The sequence below is a fragment of the Aquarana catesbeiana genome, linkage group LG06 (assembly GCF_042186555.1).
Source record: "Aquarana catesbeiana isolate 2022-GZ linkage group LG06, ASM4218655v1, whole genome shotgun sequence".
Lineage (NCBI taxonomy): Eukaryota > Metazoa > Chordata > Amphibia > Anura > Ranidae > Aquarana > Aquarana catesbeiana.
The window spans coordinates 56,292,779-56,311,971 of NC_133329.1; the positions used below are offsets into that span (position 1 = coordinate 56,292,779).

At 45.5% G+C, this 19,193-nt stretch overlaps 2 protein-coding genes across 2 annotated transcripts; one reads left to right on the forward strand and one right to left on the reverse strand.

Annotated features, from left to right (window-relative positions):
* Positions 1 to 897: 897 nt before the first annotated feature.
* On the reverse strand, positions 898 to 4,659 carry LOC141147580 (zymogen granule membrane protein 16-like). Its single transcript, XM_073634806.1, has 3 exons — positions 4,554 to 4,659; positions 2,120 to 2,252; positions 898 to 1,362 (listed from the first exon to the last, which is right to left on the reverse strand). The coding sequence occupies exons 1-3, from the start codon at positions 4,606 to 4,608 to the stop codon at positions 1,041 to 1,043; spliced, it is 510 nt and encodes a 169-aa protein (XP_073490907.1). The 5' UTR covers positions 4,609 to 4,659; the 3' UTR covers positions 898 to 1,040.
* Positions 4,660 to 10,017: 5,358 nt separating this feature from the next.
* LOC141147581 (zymogen granule membrane protein 16-like) lies at positions 10,018 to 17,285 on the forward strand. Its single transcript, XM_073634807.1, has 3 exons — positions 10,018 to 10,072; positions 14,821 to 14,953; positions 16,852 to 17,285. The coding sequence occupies exons 1-3, from the start codon at positions 10,018 to 10,020 to the stop codon at positions 17,180 to 17,182; spliced, it is 519 nt and encodes a 172-aa protein (XP_073490908.1). The 3' UTR covers positions 17,183 to 17,285.
* Positions 17,286 to 19,193: the final 1,908 nt, after the last annotated feature.

The window sequence follows — 19,193 nt, forward strand, 5'->3', positions numbered from 1 at the left end:
TGTAATGGCCATTCTTCCCAATAATCACCAGCATAACAGGGTGTTCTTTCCACCACCAGTGCAAGAGGGACATCCCTCATTGACCACCAATATAGTATGACTCACAAATAACCTCCAGTGTGACAACCCAGCAATGACAGCTAACTTCCAGGTTAGGACGAACTTGGGTACAGACTAAACCCAAACCCCAATTCTGAGCTCATCACTACTGACCACCAGTGTAATGGCTATTCTTCCCAATAACCACCAATGTAACAGGATGTTCTTTCTACCACCAGTGCAAGTGGTACATCTCTTATTGACCACCAATATACTGTGACAAACTAATAGCCTCCAGTGTGACAGCCCAACAATGACAGCTAACTCCCAGGTTCAGACAAACTTGGCTGCGGACTGAACCCAAACCCAAGCCCATCACCACTGACCACCAATTAAATGAGCCTTCTCCCCAATAACCACCAGTATAACCACCATTCTTTCCACTGACCACTGGTGTAAGGGGAATGTCCCTCACTGATCACTAATGATCATGTTAGTTGCCTGTAAAGGGGGGTCATTCTTTCCACTACATGGCCACTGCATGTTGGTCGGGCCAAACCAAAGGTCATCACTACTAACCACCAGTGTAATGAGCATTTTTCCCAATAACCACCAGAGCAATACGGTATTCTTTCTACTGACCACCAGTGTAAGGGGGATATCTCTCACTGACCACCAATCTGCTAACATTCCATGACAGGTGTTCCCAAGACCTGAACATTATTTTAGTGTAAGTGTGAGTGCAAATATATAAAAATATCATTTTAATATACTGTATCTATAACTGAGTTTTTGGACATTTCTCATTTGGTAATAGCTACTTAAAGAGCTTCTACAAACATAACAGAAAACAAAAAATGATTTCAAAGCTTTATTATTTCAGAGAATGCTGGAAAGGAAGAAAGTAAAAAAGTCAAAAGGCATTATGAAACGAAAAAAAAAAAGCCAAAAGGCCAATGAAGTAATCTGGCCTTCCGATTGGCTCTCCTCAGTTCTTGAGGTCACTTAGAAGCCTTACAGTTGTAGCAGCTGGGTTGGGTGCCCCAGTGGAAGCCAATGCTGGTCAGGAGGTTGGGGGTGTATCGCCCACTAATGTAGCGCAGTACAGTACCCTCAAACAAAGGAACGTCATTGAAGCTTGTTCCCGATGGTTGCCCGAATTTGAATATTCTTCCACGGCTTGTCACAAAGATCAGCTCATTCACATAAGAGCCGGTTTTCCCCGACACCTGAGTGATGTTTTCACCGCGGAACAGCAAGACCTCGAAAAGAGTACCGATGGAATATCCGTAAAAAGGCCCCCAGACATCACCATACTGGATCCTGGAGAGAACAATATGAAGATATTAGAAAAAAGAACCAGCAGTATTGTAATGCTTCCAAGAGCTGTGATGTAATGCGGAAATCAGAGCCTACCATTTCATGCTCAGTAATGTGTCTGTGTAACCCCTCCAGGTATTTATTACCTCTCACAGAGATCACAGAGGATCCTGCCTAAATTGGCCCTACTATGTGCATGTATGAATGTGAGTTAGGGACCTTAGATTGTAAGCTACTTGAGGGCAGGGACTGATGTGAATGTATATTGTGTAAGTAAAGTTCTGCGTAAATTGACAGCGCTATACAAGTACCTGAAATAAATATATAAAATCACAGTACTCCCCCTGACAATGCCTTCATCTGCTTTTTTCTCCAGACGGTTGGCACCATCTTTGTTCAGAGATTATCCAGGGCTACTATCTATTTTCTGGAGATGCTGGCTCAGAGATGACACAGTTATGTAAATCCTGGTGTCTATGCAGGTCTTAGAGGTGTTCACAAACGTCTGACACAGTTGAGCCCCTGCTGCAGCTTCTCACCTTATCACTTGCTGCAAAGTTACAATGTTGCAGTCTGATCACTAGGGGAGAGGAGACTGAGGAAATGCTTCCCCTAGCCTGCAGCAGATTGACGACCTCAGCTCAGCCTAGACAAAATCACCTGACAGGAACTTACATTACAGATTTGAATTATATGTGTATACCTGAAATGTGCTGAAGATGTTGGTGTGGTAGACGAGTGATATTCTGAAGGAACTTACCCAACTATATTGGCGGTAGTCTCCCTGATGCGAAAGCCTGTTATTTGCCCGTTCCGTTGATCCGAAGAGAAAGAGAAAGCTGTACCTCCACCAATGCCAAACTCGTTAGAGAAGGAAGAGCGCCGCGACTGAACTGAAAGGTGCAAGAGAGAAGAGCGGTCAGACGGGGAGGAGTCTCCTACAGGAAATGTGTATATTGTATGTGCATAGAGTTCAGCCACCTATGTAAGATTGCTGTGAAAGCAATTTAAATAGGCACAGCTTACCAAAACGAGATCCCTGCACTCAATGTCTTGGTCTGTACACCAGCTGTGCCCATTATGAGAGGTTCCTACCATCCCTGTGCTGAGTTCCCAGGTCTGTATACCTGATGTGCCCATTATGAGGGGTTCCCACCATCCCTGTGCCGAGTTCCCAGGTCTGTATACCTGATGTGCCCATTATGAGAGGTTCCCACCATCCCTGTGCCAAGTTCCTGGGTCTGTACCCCTGCAGTGCCCATTATGAGGGGTTCCCACTATCCTGCACTGAGTTTCCAGGTCTGTACACCTGCTGTGCCCATTAAGAGGGGCTCTTGATGACAAGAATTCCAAACACATATAATGGTTTTATGTATGTAGCAATAACTCTCGGTGGAGCTGCTGGTTTATTATTGGGCCTGTCCTCTATTCTTTTCACCCCTCGTAAGTTGTTCAATCCCCTTGACACAGCTGTAGTGCAGTGTTGTAATGATATGAGTACCAACTTTAACCCACAATATACACTTATATTTATATTTACCTCTACCTGGGTGCTTGTAGCTCCACCTGCAGGAGAAATAACAACACTGCACACAAACTTCTGTAATAACCAAAATAACTTCTTTTTTGGGTAAATGATATATTTTATATAAAGAGTTATTACAGTGACTACACTATCACACCAATGTAATGTAACAGTATAGTAAATAGTTATGACAGTCTTGGTGACATACACAAATATATCTAAATATATATTTATACCAGGGAGCTCCCCCTGCTCTAAACCGTAAAGTCACTACCCTTTGTAACTAGATGCAGGGCCCTGCAATAAAAGAGATATGCCCCGTACACACGGTCGGACATTGATCGGACATTCTAGGATTTTTTCCGACGGATGTTGGCTCAAACTTGTCTTGCATACACACGGTCACACAAAGTTGTCGGAAAATCCGATCGTTCTGAACGCGCTGATGTAAAACACGTACATCGGGACTATAAACGGGGCAGTGGCCAATAGCTTTCATCTCTTATAAAATTTCATAGCCTGCTCTCAAACTTTGTGTGTTGGAAAATCCGATGGAAAATGTGTGATGGAGCCTACACACGGTCGGAATTTCCGACAACAAGGTCCTATCACACATTTTCCATCGGAAAATCTGTGTACGGGGCAATAGTCTTGACGTCTTCAATCTTCACTAGCTATGAAATGGTAATTGTAATCCACAGAGAGTTCTTCTGAGGTGTTGCGCAGTGTAAGGTAATACAAAAAAGGCAATTGTGTAAGGTAATACAAAAAAGGCAATTGTAATCAAGCAAACTGATTAAGTGTTCTTATACGAAGAAGACAGACATCTAGTGTCAGCTCTTGAATATTGCAGTCTAAGCAAATGTAATATTTTCCAACTCAACTTGTTCCGTGGGACTATCGGTCCCAGCAACAATCTGTAAAAGTTCTAAGTGTGTGTGTAGTATTAAACAAACTTCCAGGTGTTAACCCTCTCACTACACGGGATCCGGCAGATAGATGTCTCCGTTTCAGCAGTTCTCCGTCCGTATGGAGCCACCACCACGCCGTCACACTGTTCCGTTTACTAAAGACCAGGAGTCCTCGGTTACCTCCCCCACTGGTCTCCGGAACAATCACTTCTGCTGCTTCAGCACACTGTAATACGATGGCAGGAACCTTGCTGCTGCTCCGCTCCTTCACAAGGTAGGCCGCAAACCTGTGGGACACACACACCCACAGAGTCCTGCTGGCAGGCCACACGTCCTAGGAACAAGAGGCCTAAGATGGCCGCTCCCAAACCTTTTACACCCTCCCATAATGCAGTTCAGTTCTTCTCTTGTCCAGGAGCATTGTGGGTAGGTCGCAGTTAACGTTCAGAAGTAAACAATCAATCACTTCCATGTCACTTCTCTTAATCATGAAACATAAAAGTGTTGTACCTTTTTAATTGTCCACTAGATGGCACTAGATCAACTTATACCTTTATAACACACTTATGACTAAAAACAAAAGTTGTCAGCGCTACATGTACCTCATGAAGTAATGCATAAAGTGTCAGCACTAGATAAATAGCGGGAAAAAAATCACTATCAGTCATCATCATTAAACATCCTCATTAACCAATCATCAACAATCACAATCCACTAGTACAATAGATGTATAGAGTGCTGTAATAACCCATACTCACCACTCAAAGCTGCTGTGGAGCCCAGCAAGAAGCACACACACAGGAGGGTCAGCATCCTGGTATTTTTAAGTTATCACCCTAGAAGATATGGATTATATTAATACAATTTACTGTAAACCAAAACCATAATTCATACAACAATTCAGACCTTTACTGGGAGTACCACTTGTTATCTTAGACCAGTCATTCTCAACCAGGGTCCCTTCAGAGGTTGCTAGGGATTCTTTAGTGTGGCTGACTGACCTCCCATCTAACAGAACCCCTAAAACATTGGGGCAAATGCCACTTGTCAAAGCCAGCAGCATGACTACAATTATTTTTTTTTAGCTGTGTGTAAGGGTGGCAGTCTGGGCACAAACATAAGGGGTGTATTCTTCCCACTGACCACCAATGTAAGGAGCATTCTTCCCACTGACCACCAATGTAAGAAGCATTCTTCCCTTTGGTCACCAATATAAAGAGGATTCTACCCACTGATCACCAATATAAGGAGGATTCTTCCCACTGACCACCAGTGTAAGGAGCATTCTTCCCACTGACCATCAATGTAAGGAGCACTCTGCTTTATGATCACCAATGTAAGGAACATTCTGCTTTCTGACCACCAATGTAAGGAGCATTCTTTCCAAAGACCGCCAATGTAAGGAGCAATCTTCCCTTCCCATTCTTCACAAGTGACACTGGAGCAAAAAGTGGTCTATAGACTCCACTTTACCAACACACTCCGCTCTAGGACAATCCCAACCATCCACAGGGGGTTGCTTCAGGTTCCCTCTCACATAGAGCCTTCTATGGAAAGCGAACCAGGCTTTATCCTTAAATTTCAAAGGGATTCTTTCCAAATTGATTAGATGCAACGCCTCTATCATTACGGAGCCTGTGCAATCCATTAAGGCCAGTTACACACTGAAAGCAGAGCCTAAAATCCTCTTCTCCAGAAGCTTCCTTGGGAGGGGCTTGATATCCTCCATTGTCACCTGCCACTGCCGAAGTATTTTCAGATATGGATAAGTCGGGAGCTTGCCATGTCAGACACTCAGACTTTTCACTGGCCCGCCATCTTCACAATCATTACAGGAGACTTCCATGGATGCCTCCACTCCACATGGTGCACTGTGCTGATCCCCTCCCCCACCAGCATCAATTAGCTCTGGAACCCACAGAGGGTCAGGTGAAGCAGACTCTTTGGAGGTGACAGCCATCTTGCCTGTAGAGGAACTACTGGTGACACCTGTCAGCGGTTTTCTCTCCATGTCTGCACAGGGTTTCTCCACAGCAGAAAGTTCCACAGGCAACATCCATCACAGCCGGTGGGTCAGATATGTTTGAAGGCAGCATGGTGTACTGAGATTTCTCCACTTGCACTGGCTTAGCTGGTTTGTATCTCCTCTGCTCATCCTCTTTAGGAACTTCTGAGGGATCATCAGAAAAGACAAAACTGTCTGCCCTCAGGGGTGACTCCATCTGCTGGATGAACTTTAGGGTGCCGTGCTCACTCTCAACCCCATGGCTGCTTTCCGCTAGCGATTCCCAGCCCTGACATGGGGAGAAAGGTGCAGAGGCAGATGGAGCCGGGTTGTCTGTTACCTGAGGCTGCTGATCCACGGAAATTGCTGATGTCTGGCTGGACATCTCCTCTCATTATCAAACTTTTTGGTAAAAGAACCACTTCTGGATGTTAACTTTCCAGTAATAAAGATTGTTTCTTAATCTTTTCATCCATTTGTTGTAACTCTGGCTTCATGGCTAAACAATTCTTACTCCAGGCCTGGCAGTATTTGGCCTTGAATGATTTGTGTTCAGCTTTCAATCCTTTAAGTTTCCCCTTGGCTCTTCCAATCGCCCAAAAACTATCAATAATCTTCAGTCTAAAGACATCCACATTCTAACCAGGGCCTGGACCCACACAGTCAGGACCCCCACCTTCTTCTCAGCTCCTTCAGTGTGTCCTCCTCCTTCTCCCACTGACCACCAATGTAAGGAGCATTCTTCTCACTGACTACCAATGTAAGCGTCATTTTTCCCACTCACCCCTAATGACTTAGTTGAGGTAAGGGTTCCCCAAAGCCTGAAAACTATTTTTGGGGTTCCAGTGGGGGGTTAACAATGCCATATATGAAAAAAATTATATAGCTTGACCCTGAGTTATAATCATGGATAATGTGGGATGAAAGGATGATCAGCACTGACCGACTCACATAAACTTTGTTCATGCTCTCAGTGATGTGTGCGTCCACTGAGGCTTCTTCTACCATGAACAGCAATGAAAAGAGTCCTTCCTTATGGGTGGAACTCAGCGAGAGCCAACAGTCATGGCACCAGCAGTTGATGTAGCTCATAGGATATATATATATAGATACAGTGTATATATATATCTATCTATAGATATATAGATAGATATATATATATATATAATTATACCATATACAGGGTTGCTTCTCTTATGCTGAGTAAACACGATCGGACATTACGACAACAAAACCATGGATTTTTTTCCGACGGATGTTGGCTCAAACTTGTCTTGTATACATGATCGCACAAATGTTGGAAATTCCAAATGTCAAGAACGCGGTGACGTACAAGACGTATGACGAGCCGAGAAATATGAAGTTCAATAGCCAGTGGGGCTCTTCTGCTTGATTCCGAGCATGCGTGGAATTTTGTGCCTCGGAATTGGATACATACGCTTGGAACTTCCAACAACAAATTCTGTTGTTGGAAAACTTGAGATCCAGCTCTCAAACATTTGTTGTCGGAAATTCTGACAGCAAATGTCCAATGTAGCCTACGCATGGTTCTATTATAAAGATACAGATCTTGAAGTTTCCACAATGGCCAATGGAGAACATATAGGAGGTTATAGTCTAAGGAGGGAACAAGAGCAAGGAGGGAGCAAGAGAGGGTGGCTATGTTCCTAAATACAGTGGGACCATGAAGAACCAACGTAGTCACCAATGTAGTCACCTTCTAACAGGAAGTCAGATCACAGCAGCAAAAGAGAAGGAAATTGAGGAGGCTGAGCAACATATGAGACTTTTCATAGTTAAGAATACATACATAGAGTGTATTGTCCCTTTAAATGAACAATCTTCTCTTATTAATACAATTTAAAAGCAATTAATAAAAACAAATCCACAATAATTATCAAAAGCAATGATCACCCTTTCAAAATAGACATCTTGTAAAGAACTTTGTTGCAGAAAGAGACGTGAGACTTCAAGCCAAACCGGAAACGAGTCATGGATTGTCCTGATAAAATCCTGATGCCAGGGCTGGGACAAGGGGTGGGCAGGAGGGGAAGCTGCCCTGGGCACTGTGGTATCATGTGAGGTACTGCAAGGAGACTGGGGAATGGGATTTGTGTTGCAAGGAGGAATTTGGGGGGAGGAGCAGGGGGTAAGAATTGTTCTAGGAGTGGTAATTTTGGGGGTTTGTGCCAGAAAACATGATATAGTAGAGGGGGGAGGGGATTTGTGCTAGAAGGGGAATTTTATTTTTTGGGGGGGGGATTTGTGCTATCAGGGATTATTTGTGCTAGGAGGGGAACTTTGGGAGGGAGGGACTTGTGCTAGGATAGATAGGGAAAGGAATTTGTGCTGGAGGGGATTTGGAATGGGAGGGGGGAGAGGATTTGTGCTCAGGGAGGACATTTGAGGGGTAGAGGATTTGTGCTAGGAGGGGGAAAAAATGTTCTTTTTGGGGAGGGATTTATGCTGGGGGCATATGGGGAGAGAGAGGATTTGAGCTGGGGGGGCAAAAGATTTGTGCTGGGAAAGAGGGAATTTCAGTAGGGAGGTGGAATTGGGAGGGGGGGATATATGCTTAGGGGGTAAACATGCAGATTAATACTCGATTGTTTTGGAGTGAGGGACGTGTGCTGACACATATGTTTACATTTGCCAGTTACATTTACACTGTAATCAGTGCATTTTTATGGCACTGATCGCTGTATAACTGTCAATGGTCCCAAAAATGTGTCAAAAGTGTCCGATCTGTCCGCCGCAATGTCGCAGTCTTGCTAAAAATCGCAGATCACCACCATTACTAGTAAAAAATATATTGTAGGAATATGTGTGGGAAATGTTGCGCCAACTCTCATTGAGAGGGGGGAAGAAATGAAGCCGCCAACACAACAATCTGACTATTGTGAATATATAAGGAACAACAAAGTGTGGCGCTAGTAAGGTATTAGTGAAAAAGCAACAAAACACAGTATGTAGTGATAATATAAAAGAGGGGGTCGTTACCCTAATGTTGAACCCCTGATATTCTCAAAAAGTATAAATACAGAGGTATCTCCTCAGAAACAATGAAAAGTAAATAACTAGTGAAAAATAAATATAAGGAGTATTGAAGAATAAACTACATATAACTCATAATAATCAATCGTGATACAGTGAATCTATTGTGACTGAAGTGACCCAAATAATTAAATGACCTAAAAACTGGATCAAAATGAATATATTATGAATAACACACATAGATGTAGTATAGGTAAATTCAACAGTATGTGTCTATCAGACTCATTATGTAGTCCCAAATCCCTGAGTGTATCAGACAAATAAATATATGAAATATTAGTGTCCGTCACTGCAGAATGAGTTGGTCACGGTGTCTGTGTGGCACTGTAGGTGCTCCCGGTCCTCATATGTGTTAAACAGGGACTGTTAGGAACATCTCTGCATGTGGGGTAAGATCTTCTCTCAACATGACAATATAATCTCAGGCAGGTAAACATAAAATGTCCTTACCAGACAGGGTGGACTCACAGGCCGTTGGCGGTGAGTCAGAAAGGCTTGTACCGTGAAATGGTGTAGTAGATCAAACAGTAGAGTTGTTCGGATTTGGATCCTGCCGGTAGACTTGGCTAGAAGGAGCAGAAAATATCACCAGATGGTGTGTCTCTGAGTGGGTTGGACCGGACCCAGGTGTCCTTTCGAACCAGCTTCAATCATCAGCCAGATACCACCTCATCAACGACCATCCACATGAAGGGGCAAGGAACAAAAGAAAAACTTCCACATGGTGTAAATCCGTTTGAAGCGTTAAGGAGTTTATTGGTATAAAGATTACAAAAAATTTTATCCAACAAATGATAAAAACTGGGCAGTAAAAATTAGGCTCAAAATGGGCTGGATAGCGCAGTAGGTAATGGTTAGGGTAAAACAAACAGATCCGACGCGTTTCGTCCTCTAAGACTTCTGCTGGGGTATGAATTATGAAATTTATCATTTGTTGGATAAAATTTTTTGTAATCTTTATACCAATAAACTCCTTCACCATGGACTCAGCCCTGGGGTGAAGGGCTAGCCCGCCCCTGGCTCTGGAGGTGCTATCCTGCCTTTGGGGTGTCAGAGGTGGTAGTCCCAATGAAGGTCTGTATTGTATGAATTATGGTTTTGGTTTACAGTAATTTGTATTACTATAACACATAACTTCTAGGTGATAACTGAAAAAAGACAAGATGCTGACCATCCTGTGTGTGTGCTTCTCGCTGGGCTCCACAGCAGCATCAAAAAGTGAGTATGAGTTATTACAGCACCCTATAAATCTATTGTACTAGTGGATGATGATTGATGTTCATGATTGATTAATGATGATTGACGATGATAATTTATTTCAACTATTTATCTAGTGCTGACATATTATTAGCCATCGCTTCACAAGGTACATAGAACCATTCACCCTGTTTGGAATCAGTGTGGTCAGGTGCCAATTATTCTACTAGGGGGTGTTTGGATTGTGGGAGGAAGCAGAAATATTTGTAAGGAGCTAATTACAAATAAACAATGTACAAACTCCATGCAGATGGTGTACCCAGAAGAACCACATCAAACAAGTTCCCCTTCCACCTCAAACAGAACCCAGGGATAGAGGAATATAATAATAATTCATAAATTATTTAATTTAAATCAATCGAAAATAAATTAAAGGGTCACCCCAAGCAACAAATTAAATCAGAAGACTGGTAATGTTAACCAGGAGATAGAGCCACCATCCACTTTATTTGTTTAAAAATGTAGCTGGACCCTTGGTAAGGTAGCCCTCTCCCCTTCTTAGTCTCATACTCACCTGTCCCTATTTGAATGAAATAGCCGCTCTCCACATTATAGAAATTAACCAAAAATCCAGCAGGGATGGTGAGAATCCCCATAATAAGCACAGCAGGTGTACAGACCCGGGACCTCATCACAGGGATGGTGGAACCCCTCATAATGGGCACAGCAGGTGTACAAAGCCAGGACCTCAACACAGGGATGGTGGGAACCCCTCATAATGGGCACGGCAGGTGTACAGACCTGGGAACTCAGCACAGGGATGGTGGGAACCCCTCATAATGGGCACAGCAGGTGTACAGACCTAGGAACTCAGCACAGGGATGGTGGGAACCCCTTATAATAGGCACAGCAGGTGTACAGACCCAGGGACTCAGCACAGGGATGGTGGGAACCCCTCATAATGGGCACAGCAGGTGTACAGACCCAGGAACTCAGCACAGGGATGGTGGGAACCCCTCATAATGGACACAGCAGGTGTACAGACCCAGGAACTCAGCACAGGGATGGTGGGAACCCCTCATAATGAACACAGCAGGTGTACAGACCCAGGAACTCAGCACAGGGTTGGTGGGAACCCCTCATAATGGACACAGCAGGTGTACAGACCCAGGAACTCAGCACAGGGATGGTGGGAACCCCTCATAATAGGCACAGCAGGTGTGCAGACCCGGGAACTCAGCACAGGGTTGGTGGAAACCCCTCATAATAGGCACAGCAGGTGTGCAGACCCGGGAACTCAGCACAGGGATGGTGGGAACCCCTCATAATGGGCACGGCAGGTGTGCAGACCCAGGGACTCAGCACATGGATGGTGGGAACCCCTCACAATGGGCACAGCAGGTGTACAGACCCAGGGACTCAGCACATGGATGGTAGGAACCCCTTATAATAGGCACAGCAGGTGTGTAAGCATGGGGACTTATTGCAGGGATGGTGGGAACCCCTCATAATGAGCATGGTAAGGGTACAGAGCCAGGAAGTCACCAGCTAAGTCCCCCGAGGAAACTATCAAGTGTTTTACTCTCCAGCAACCACCAAACACTAGAATTGGTGGACCGATTCTAGCAGGTCACCTTTCCTTATGCATCTTTTCATGATGTGCTTAGTTTTAATTGTTTACTAGGGATGAGCTTCGAGTTCGAGTCGAACTCATGTTCGACTCGAACATTGGCTGTTCGCAAGTTCGCCGAACAGCGAACAATTTGGGGTGTTCGCGGCAAATTCGAATGCCACGGAACACCCTTTAAAAGTCTATGGGAGAAATCAAAAGTGCTAATTTTAAAGGCTAATATGCAAGTTATTGTCATAAAAAGTGTTTGGGGACCCAGGTCCTGCCCCAGGGGACATGGATCAATGCAAAAAAAAGTTTTAAAAACGGCCGTTTTTTCAGGAGCAGTGATTTTAATAATGCTTAAAGTCAAACAATAAAAGTGTAACATCCCTTTAAATTTCGTACCTGGGGGGTGTCTATAGTATGCCTGTAAAGGGGCGCATGTTTCCTGTGTTTAGAACAGTCTGACAGCAAAATGACATTTTGAAGGAAAAAACTCATTTAAAACTACCCGCGGCTATTAATGCATTGCCGACAATACACATAGAAGTTCATTGATAAAAACGGCATGGGAATTCCCCAAAGGGGAACCCCGAACCAAAATTTAAAAAAAAAATGACGTGGGGGTCCCCCTAAATTCCATACCAGGCCCTTCAGGTCTGGTATGGATATTAAGGGGAACCCCGGCCAAAATTAAAAAAAAAAAAAGATGTGGGGTTCCCCCTAAATTCCATAGGTCTGGTATGGATTTTAAGGGGAACCCCGCACCAAAAAACCCCAAAAAAACGGCGTGGGGTCCCCCCAAAAATCCATACCAGACCCTTATCCGAGGCCCGTACCAGGCCACATGCCCTCAACATTGGGAGGGTGCTTTGGGGTAGCCCCCCAAAACACCTTGTCCCCATGTTGATGAGGACAAGGGCCTCATCCCCACAACCCTGGCCGGTGGTTGTGGGGGTCTGCGGGCGGGGGGCTTATCGGAATCTGGAAGCCCCCTTTAACAAGGGGACCCCCAGATCCCGGCCCCCCCCCTGTGTGAAATGGTAAGGGGGTACAAAAGTACCCCTACCATTTCACTAAAAAACTGTCAAAAATGTTAAAAATGACAAGAGACAGTTTTTGACAATTCCTTTATTTAAATACTTCTTCTTTCTTCTATCTTCCTTCATCTTCTGGTTCTTCTGGTTTTTCTGGCTCTTCTGGTTCTTCCTCCGGCGTTCTCGTCCAGCATCTCCTCCACGGCGTCTTCTATCTTCTTCTCCTCGGGCCGCTCCGCACCCATGGCATGGGGGGAGGCTCCCGCTCTTCTCTTCTTCATTTCTTCTCTTCTTCTCTTCTTCTCTTCTTCATTTTCTTCTCCGGGCCGCTCCGCAATCCATGCTGGCATGGAGGGAGGCTCCCGCTGTGTGACGGCGCTCCTCGTCTGACAGTTCTTAAATAACGGGGGGCGGGGCCACCCGGTGACCCCGCCCCCCTCTGACGCACGGTGACTTGACGGGACTTCCCTGTGACGTCACGGGGAATGCCACAGGGAAGTCCCGTCATGTCCCGTGCGTCAGAGGGGGGCGGGGTCACCGGGTGGCCCCGCCCCCCCGTTATTTAAGAACTGTCAGACGAGGAGCGCCGTCACACAGCGGGAGCCTCCCTCCATGCCAGCATGGATTGCGGAGCGGCCCGGAGAAGAAAATGAAGAAGAGAAGAAGAGAAGAAAAGAAGAAAAGAAGAAGAGAAGAAGATGAAGAAGATGAAGAGAAGAGCGGGAGCCTCCCCCCATGCCATGGGTGCGGAGCGGCCCGAGGAGAAGAAGATAGAAGACGCGGCGGAGGAGATGCTGGACGAGAACGCCGGAGGAAGAACCAGAAGAGCCGGAAGATAGAAGAAAGAAGAAGTATTTAAATAAAGGAATTGTCAAAAACTGTCTCTTGTCATTTTTAACATTTTTGACAGTTTTTTAGTGAAATGGTAGGGGTACAAGTACCCCCTTACCATTTCACACAGGGGGGGGTCGGAATCTGGGGGTCGCCCGCAGACCCCCACAACCACCGGCCAGGGTTGTGGGGATGAGGCCCTTGTCCTCATCAACATGGGGACAAGGTGTTTTGGGGGGCTACCCCAAAGCACCCTCCCAATGTTGAGGGCATGTGGCCTGGTACAGTTCAGGAGGGAGGGGGCCGCACTCTCGTCCCCCCCTCTTTTCCTGCGGCCTGCCAGGTTGCGTGCTCGGATAAGGGTCTGGTATGGATTTTTGGGGGGACCCCACGCCGTTTTTTTTTTTTTTTTTTTGGCGCGGGGTTCCCCTTAAATCCATACCAGACCTGAAGGGTCTGGTATGGAATTTAGGGGGAACCCCACGTCATTTTTTTTTTTTTATTTTGGCCGGGGTTCCCCTTAATATCCATACCAGACCTGAAGGGCCTGGTATGGAATTTAGGGGGACTCCCACGTCATTTTTTTTTTTTTAATTTTGGTTCGGGGTTCCCCTTTGGGGAATTCCCATGCCGTTTTTATCAATGAACTTCTATGTGTATTGTCGGCAATGCAATAGCTGCGGGTAGTTTTAAATGAGTTTTTTCCTTCAAAATTTCATTTTGCTGTCAGACTGTTCTAAACACAGGAAACATGCGCCCCTTTACAGGCATACTATAGACACCCCCCAGGTACGAAATTTAAAGGGATATTACACTTTTATTGTTTGACTTTAAGCATTATTAAAATCACTGCTCCTGAAAAAACGGCCGTTTTTAAAACTTTTTTTTGCATTGATTCATGTCCCCTGGGGCAGGACCCGGGTCCTCAAACACTTTTTATGACAATAACTTGCATATTAGCCTTTAAAATTAGCACTTTTGATTATTCATGTTCGTGTCCCATAGACTTTAACGGTGTTCGCGTGTTCGAACAAACTTTTTTCCTGTTCGCATGTTCTGGTGCGAACCGAACAGGGGGGTGTTCGGCTCATCCCTATTGTTTACATATCCCCTAAATCTCCAACCTCAAATATCAACATATTTGATTAAAACCACACTCATTTTGTTAAGACGTGCCTATTTTAAGTTGCTTTCACAGCAATCTCTCTGTATACTCACATGCAATATACACATTTCCAGTAGGAGACACCTTCCTGTTTGATTGCTCTCCATTTTTTTCACCCTTGTAGTTCAGTCGCGGCTCTCTTCCTACACTGGGGAGTTTGGAGCTGGTGGAGGTACTATCTTCTCCTACTCTTCGGATCAACTGAACGGGCAAATAACAGGCATTCGCGTCAGGGAGAACCCCAGCCATGTACTTGGGTAAGGACTTCACACTATCTCTTTTCTATCACATCAACATCTTCAGCACATTTCATGTACAAATCTGTAACGTAAATTGCCTAGGCTCAGCTGAGGTCATTAGTGTATTGCAGGCAGGAGGTAGCATTTCCTCAGTCTCCTCTCTCCCAGTGATCATACTGCAACATTGTAACTTTGTAGCAAGCGACAAGGTGAGAAATTACAGCAGGGGGTGATGTGTATGAGACATTTGTGAACACAGCCAAGAACTGCACATTCACCAGGATTAACATGATTGTGTCCTCTCTGAGCCAGCATCAGTGGTGGCTGGTGCTCAATATTTTGGGTGGAGGCGGCAAACAAACCTGCCCCCCCCACACGCGGGAGACGGACGTCAGCGATCAGTGGCCTTACCTTAGGAGGCCGATGCTGCTCCGCGCTCCAGCTTACCGAGGGAAGAGCCTGGGCCATTGCAGAGCAGTAAGTGGGTCCTGAGACCCAATTGACTGGAAGTCCTAAGACTCACGGTCAATCGGGTCTCAGGACCTGCTTCCTGATTTGCCGGGAGGAGAAGCAGTAAAACGTTAGCGAATATTAATTTGCTAATGTCGCACAACTTTTTTGAAGCCAATTAGAGCCTCAAGCTCTAATCATGTGCTTAAAAAAAAACCCTTTGAAATCCATGTATCCAGTGCTCTGCATGTAGATTAGGGGCTGAGCGCATGGATTATGGGGCGGCGCCCCTGCGGCCCTAATGGAGCGGCCATCACTGGCCATCATCTCCAGGAAGTAGATAGTGACCCTGGATAATGCTTGTACAAAAATAGCGCCAACCTCCTGGAGAGAAAAGCAGATGAAGGCATTGTCAGGGGGAGTACTGTGATCTCTGTGAGTGACATACTTGTAAGATACATTACTGAGCATGCATGGACTTAAAGCGGAGGTCCACCCTAGAATAAAAAATTACATTAACATTCTCCAAAAAAATCTATAAAAAAAATTTGAAAAAAAAACAATTTTTTTACTTACCAGAAACGCCTGTTGCTAGGCAGTCTTCCTAATCTGCCTATTCCGCGGAGCTGTTCGGTTACTTCCTCTTCTTCGGCGAGCTGCCCCGTTGTCTTCTTGGACATGTGTGTGTCCCAGAAGACGACAGGGCCATTCACAAAGCGCCCCGCGACTCGCGCATGCGCATTAGGAAACGGGCAGTGAAGCCGCAAGGCTCCACTGCCTGTTTCCCTTATTTTGGATGGCGGCGCCGGCACCCGATCCGATGGACAGATTGGCCTCAGGGGGCTGACATCACGGGCTCGCTTGACAGGTAAGTGCCCTTAAAAGTCAGCAGCTATAATGTTTTTGTAGTTGCTGAAAAAAAAAAAAAAAGGCTGGAACACCGCTTTAACACAGAGGGCTCTGATTTCAGCCTTACATCACAACCCTTATGCGGCGTACACACGAGCGGACTTTACGGCAGACTTGATCCGGTGGACCAGACTCCGTTGGATACTTCGATCGTGTGTGGGCTCCAGCGGACTTTTTTTCCCCAAAAGTTCGATGGACCTAGAAATGAAACATGTTTCAAATCTTTCCGACGGACTCGAGTCTGGTCAAAAAGTCCGCTCGTCTGTATGCTAGTCCGACGGACAAAAACCCAACACTAGGGCAGCTATTGGCTACTGGCTGTGAACTTCCTTATTTTAGTCCGGCTGTACATCATCACGTACGAATCCGTCGGACTTTGGTTGATCGTGTGTAGGCAAGTCCGTTCATTCGAAAGTCCGTCGTAAAGTCCGTCGTAAAGTCCGTCAAAGTCCACCTGACCTAGTCCATCGAAAAGTCCGCCCGTGTGTACGCGGCATTGGAAAAATTATAATACTGCTTAGTCTTTCTTCTCATCTCTTTATATCGTTTTTCTCCAGGATCCAGCTCCAATATGGTGGCATCTGGGCACCTTATTATGGAAGCTCCTCCGGTACTCTTTTTGAGGTCCTGCTGTACCGTGATGAAAACATCACTCAGGTATCAGGGAAAGTTGCATCCTATGTAAAAGAGCTGGTCTTCGTGACAAGCTGTGGAAGAATATTTAAATTTGGGCAACCATCAGGCACAAGCTTCAACGATTTTCCACTGTTCGAGGGGACTGTACTACGCTACATTAGCGGGCGATATACCACCTCAGTCCTGACCAGCATCGGCTTCCACTGGGGCAGCCAACCCGGCTGCTACTACTGTAAAGATGGCTCCAAGTGACCTCAAGAACTGAGGAGAGCCAACCAAACCAACCAGCCAGCCAGACTCTTGGCTTTTTTTTTACTTTCTACCTTTCCAGCATTCCCTTATAATGAAATATTAAAGCTTTTAAATATTCCGCTGTGTCTAAAGAAGCTTGTTAAGTAGCTATTACTAAATGGGAATGTGATGTAATGTTGGTGCTGCGCTGTTATGCCCCGTACACACGGTCGGATTTTCCGATGGACAATGTCCGATCGGAGCGTGTTGTCGGAAATTCGACCGTGTGTGGGCGCCATCAGACATTTTCCATCGGATTTTCCGACACACAAAGTTGGACAGCAGGAGATAAAATTTTCCGACAACAAAATCCGATCGCGTCAATTCCGACCGTGTGTGGCCTGTTCCGACGCACAAAGTGCAACGCATGCTCAGAAGAAATTCCGAGACGGGACAGCTCATTCTGGTAAACTTAGCGTTCGCAATGGATACAGCACTTTCGTCACGCTGCAATGTTCAAAATGGTTTAATACAGCGCACTCTCTTCTTCTTTATAATGTGACAAGAATTAAGTAGTTTTGCTGCTCATATTCACACACACTTCTCACAAACTTTTATTTGTGTTTTTTTAGTGGGATTCCCTGAATATATTGTTATTAGTTGTCACATCTGACATTTTTTTTTTTTTTTTTTGTATTTTCAGCCTTTTTTTTTCTTTAATGTTTGGATTTTTTTCAAGGCTGATCTTTGTTCAATGTTATTTTTATTTTTACTCCAGAATATTTTTGTGTGTGTTTTGTGTGTCAAGTTACCCCAACACCATTGATATCTTTTATTATTTAATCTCCAGGAGATTGTTTGGTGTTGGTGTCCCTTGTTCATTTCACATTGTATATTTGAAATGTACCTGAATCCTCACAAACCAACTGTCTTTTTTGAAGTAAAACACATAGGAGAGTAGAATTCAAAACAAAAATCATTTATTAAGGGCTCAGAACCAAACAAAGAGGAAGGCAACACTGGATCAACAGGAGAAATTAGTGAAGCCTGTGACCCCCACGGCAGACATCAATTCTTCAACATCAAAATTGGTGGCCTGAGGAGTCCATATCTAAGGGAGGGCAGTCTGGTCCGGGATTCGCAGAGATCTGGAAAGCAGCAGATGACATCTATTTTACCAGGCTGTGGTACCACAAGAGGCTGCATTTTTTGGCCGACCAGACTGAACCCAGGGCAATCACTGTCTGGTCTTCCTTCCACGCTTCCTTCCGGGCTGTGGCTGTGCAGTTGGAGATGTGGCAGGAGGAGGAGTAGGACCTGGAGGAGGTGGAGGACTGGGGGGACCTGGAGGAGGACTGGGGGGACCTGGAGGAGAGGGAGGAGGAGGAGGAGGACCTGCAGGAGGAGGAGGAGGACCATCCCAAAGGTGTGTCTGAGGTGTAATTTGGCCCCTCATACCTTTCTCCAGAGCCTCCGATATGAGGGCCTCACACATGGCTTTTTGGCCCTCCTCCATCCTCTGCATTTTATATGCAATGAAGGCAGCAATGTTCTCCTCCATGGTGTGGGGTGCTCCCAGGACCTCTGTAGCCCTCCAAAAGAATCCTATAGCAGCCTCCTCTAGGGCACTCCTCCTACTGCCACTTTCTCTTTTCAGGGGGGGTGGAGGGACCTGCAGATCAGCCAGCCGGCTCGGCCCGGCCACCTCCTGGCTGAGACTTCCCTGTGTATGAAAAAGGGACATGGTTTTAGTTTTTGCTTCATCAATCACAATCATAAATTACTACTCCCAACTAACATCTAGTTAACATCATTGATTGGACAAGCAGAAATATTTAGAGGAATGCTATACCTGGCTCAATCTGGGCTCCTCCACATGTGGCCTGGAGGGCCCAGGTTGGGCGTCAGAAGCCTCAGCCGGGGGGAAGGAAGCGTGGAAGGAAGACTTGAGAGGGATGGCCTGGGTTCAGTCTGGCCTACCAGAAAGTGCAGCCTGTCGTAGTACAACATCCTGGGGACATAGATGTCATCT

Coding starts and splice junctions, on each gene's coding strand:
- LOC141147580 (XM_073634806.1), bottom strand. CDS start 4,608: ATGCTGACCCTCCTGTGTGTGTGCTTCTTGCTGGGCTCCACAGCAGCT. Junction 2,253..4,553: donor CTCCACAGCAGCTTTGAGTG/GTGAGTATGGGT, acceptor TGCACCTTTCAG/TTCAGTCGCGGCGCTCTTCC. Junction 1,363..2,119: donor ACTACCGCCAATATAGTTGG/GTAAGTTCCTTC, acceptor TGTTCTCTCCAG/GATCCAGTATGGTGATGTCT.
- LOC141147581 (XM_073634807.1), top strand. CDS start 10,018: ATGCTGACCATCCTGTGTGTGTGCTTCTCGCTGGGCTCCACAGCAGCA. Junction 10,073..14,820: donor CTCCACAGCAGCATCAAAAA/GTGAGTATGAGT, acceptor TCACCCTTGTAG/TTCAGTCGCGGCTCTCTTCC. Junction 14,954..16,851: donor AACCCCAGCCATGTACTTGG/GTAAGGACTTCA, acceptor GTTTTTCTCCAG/GATCCAGCTCCAATATGGTG.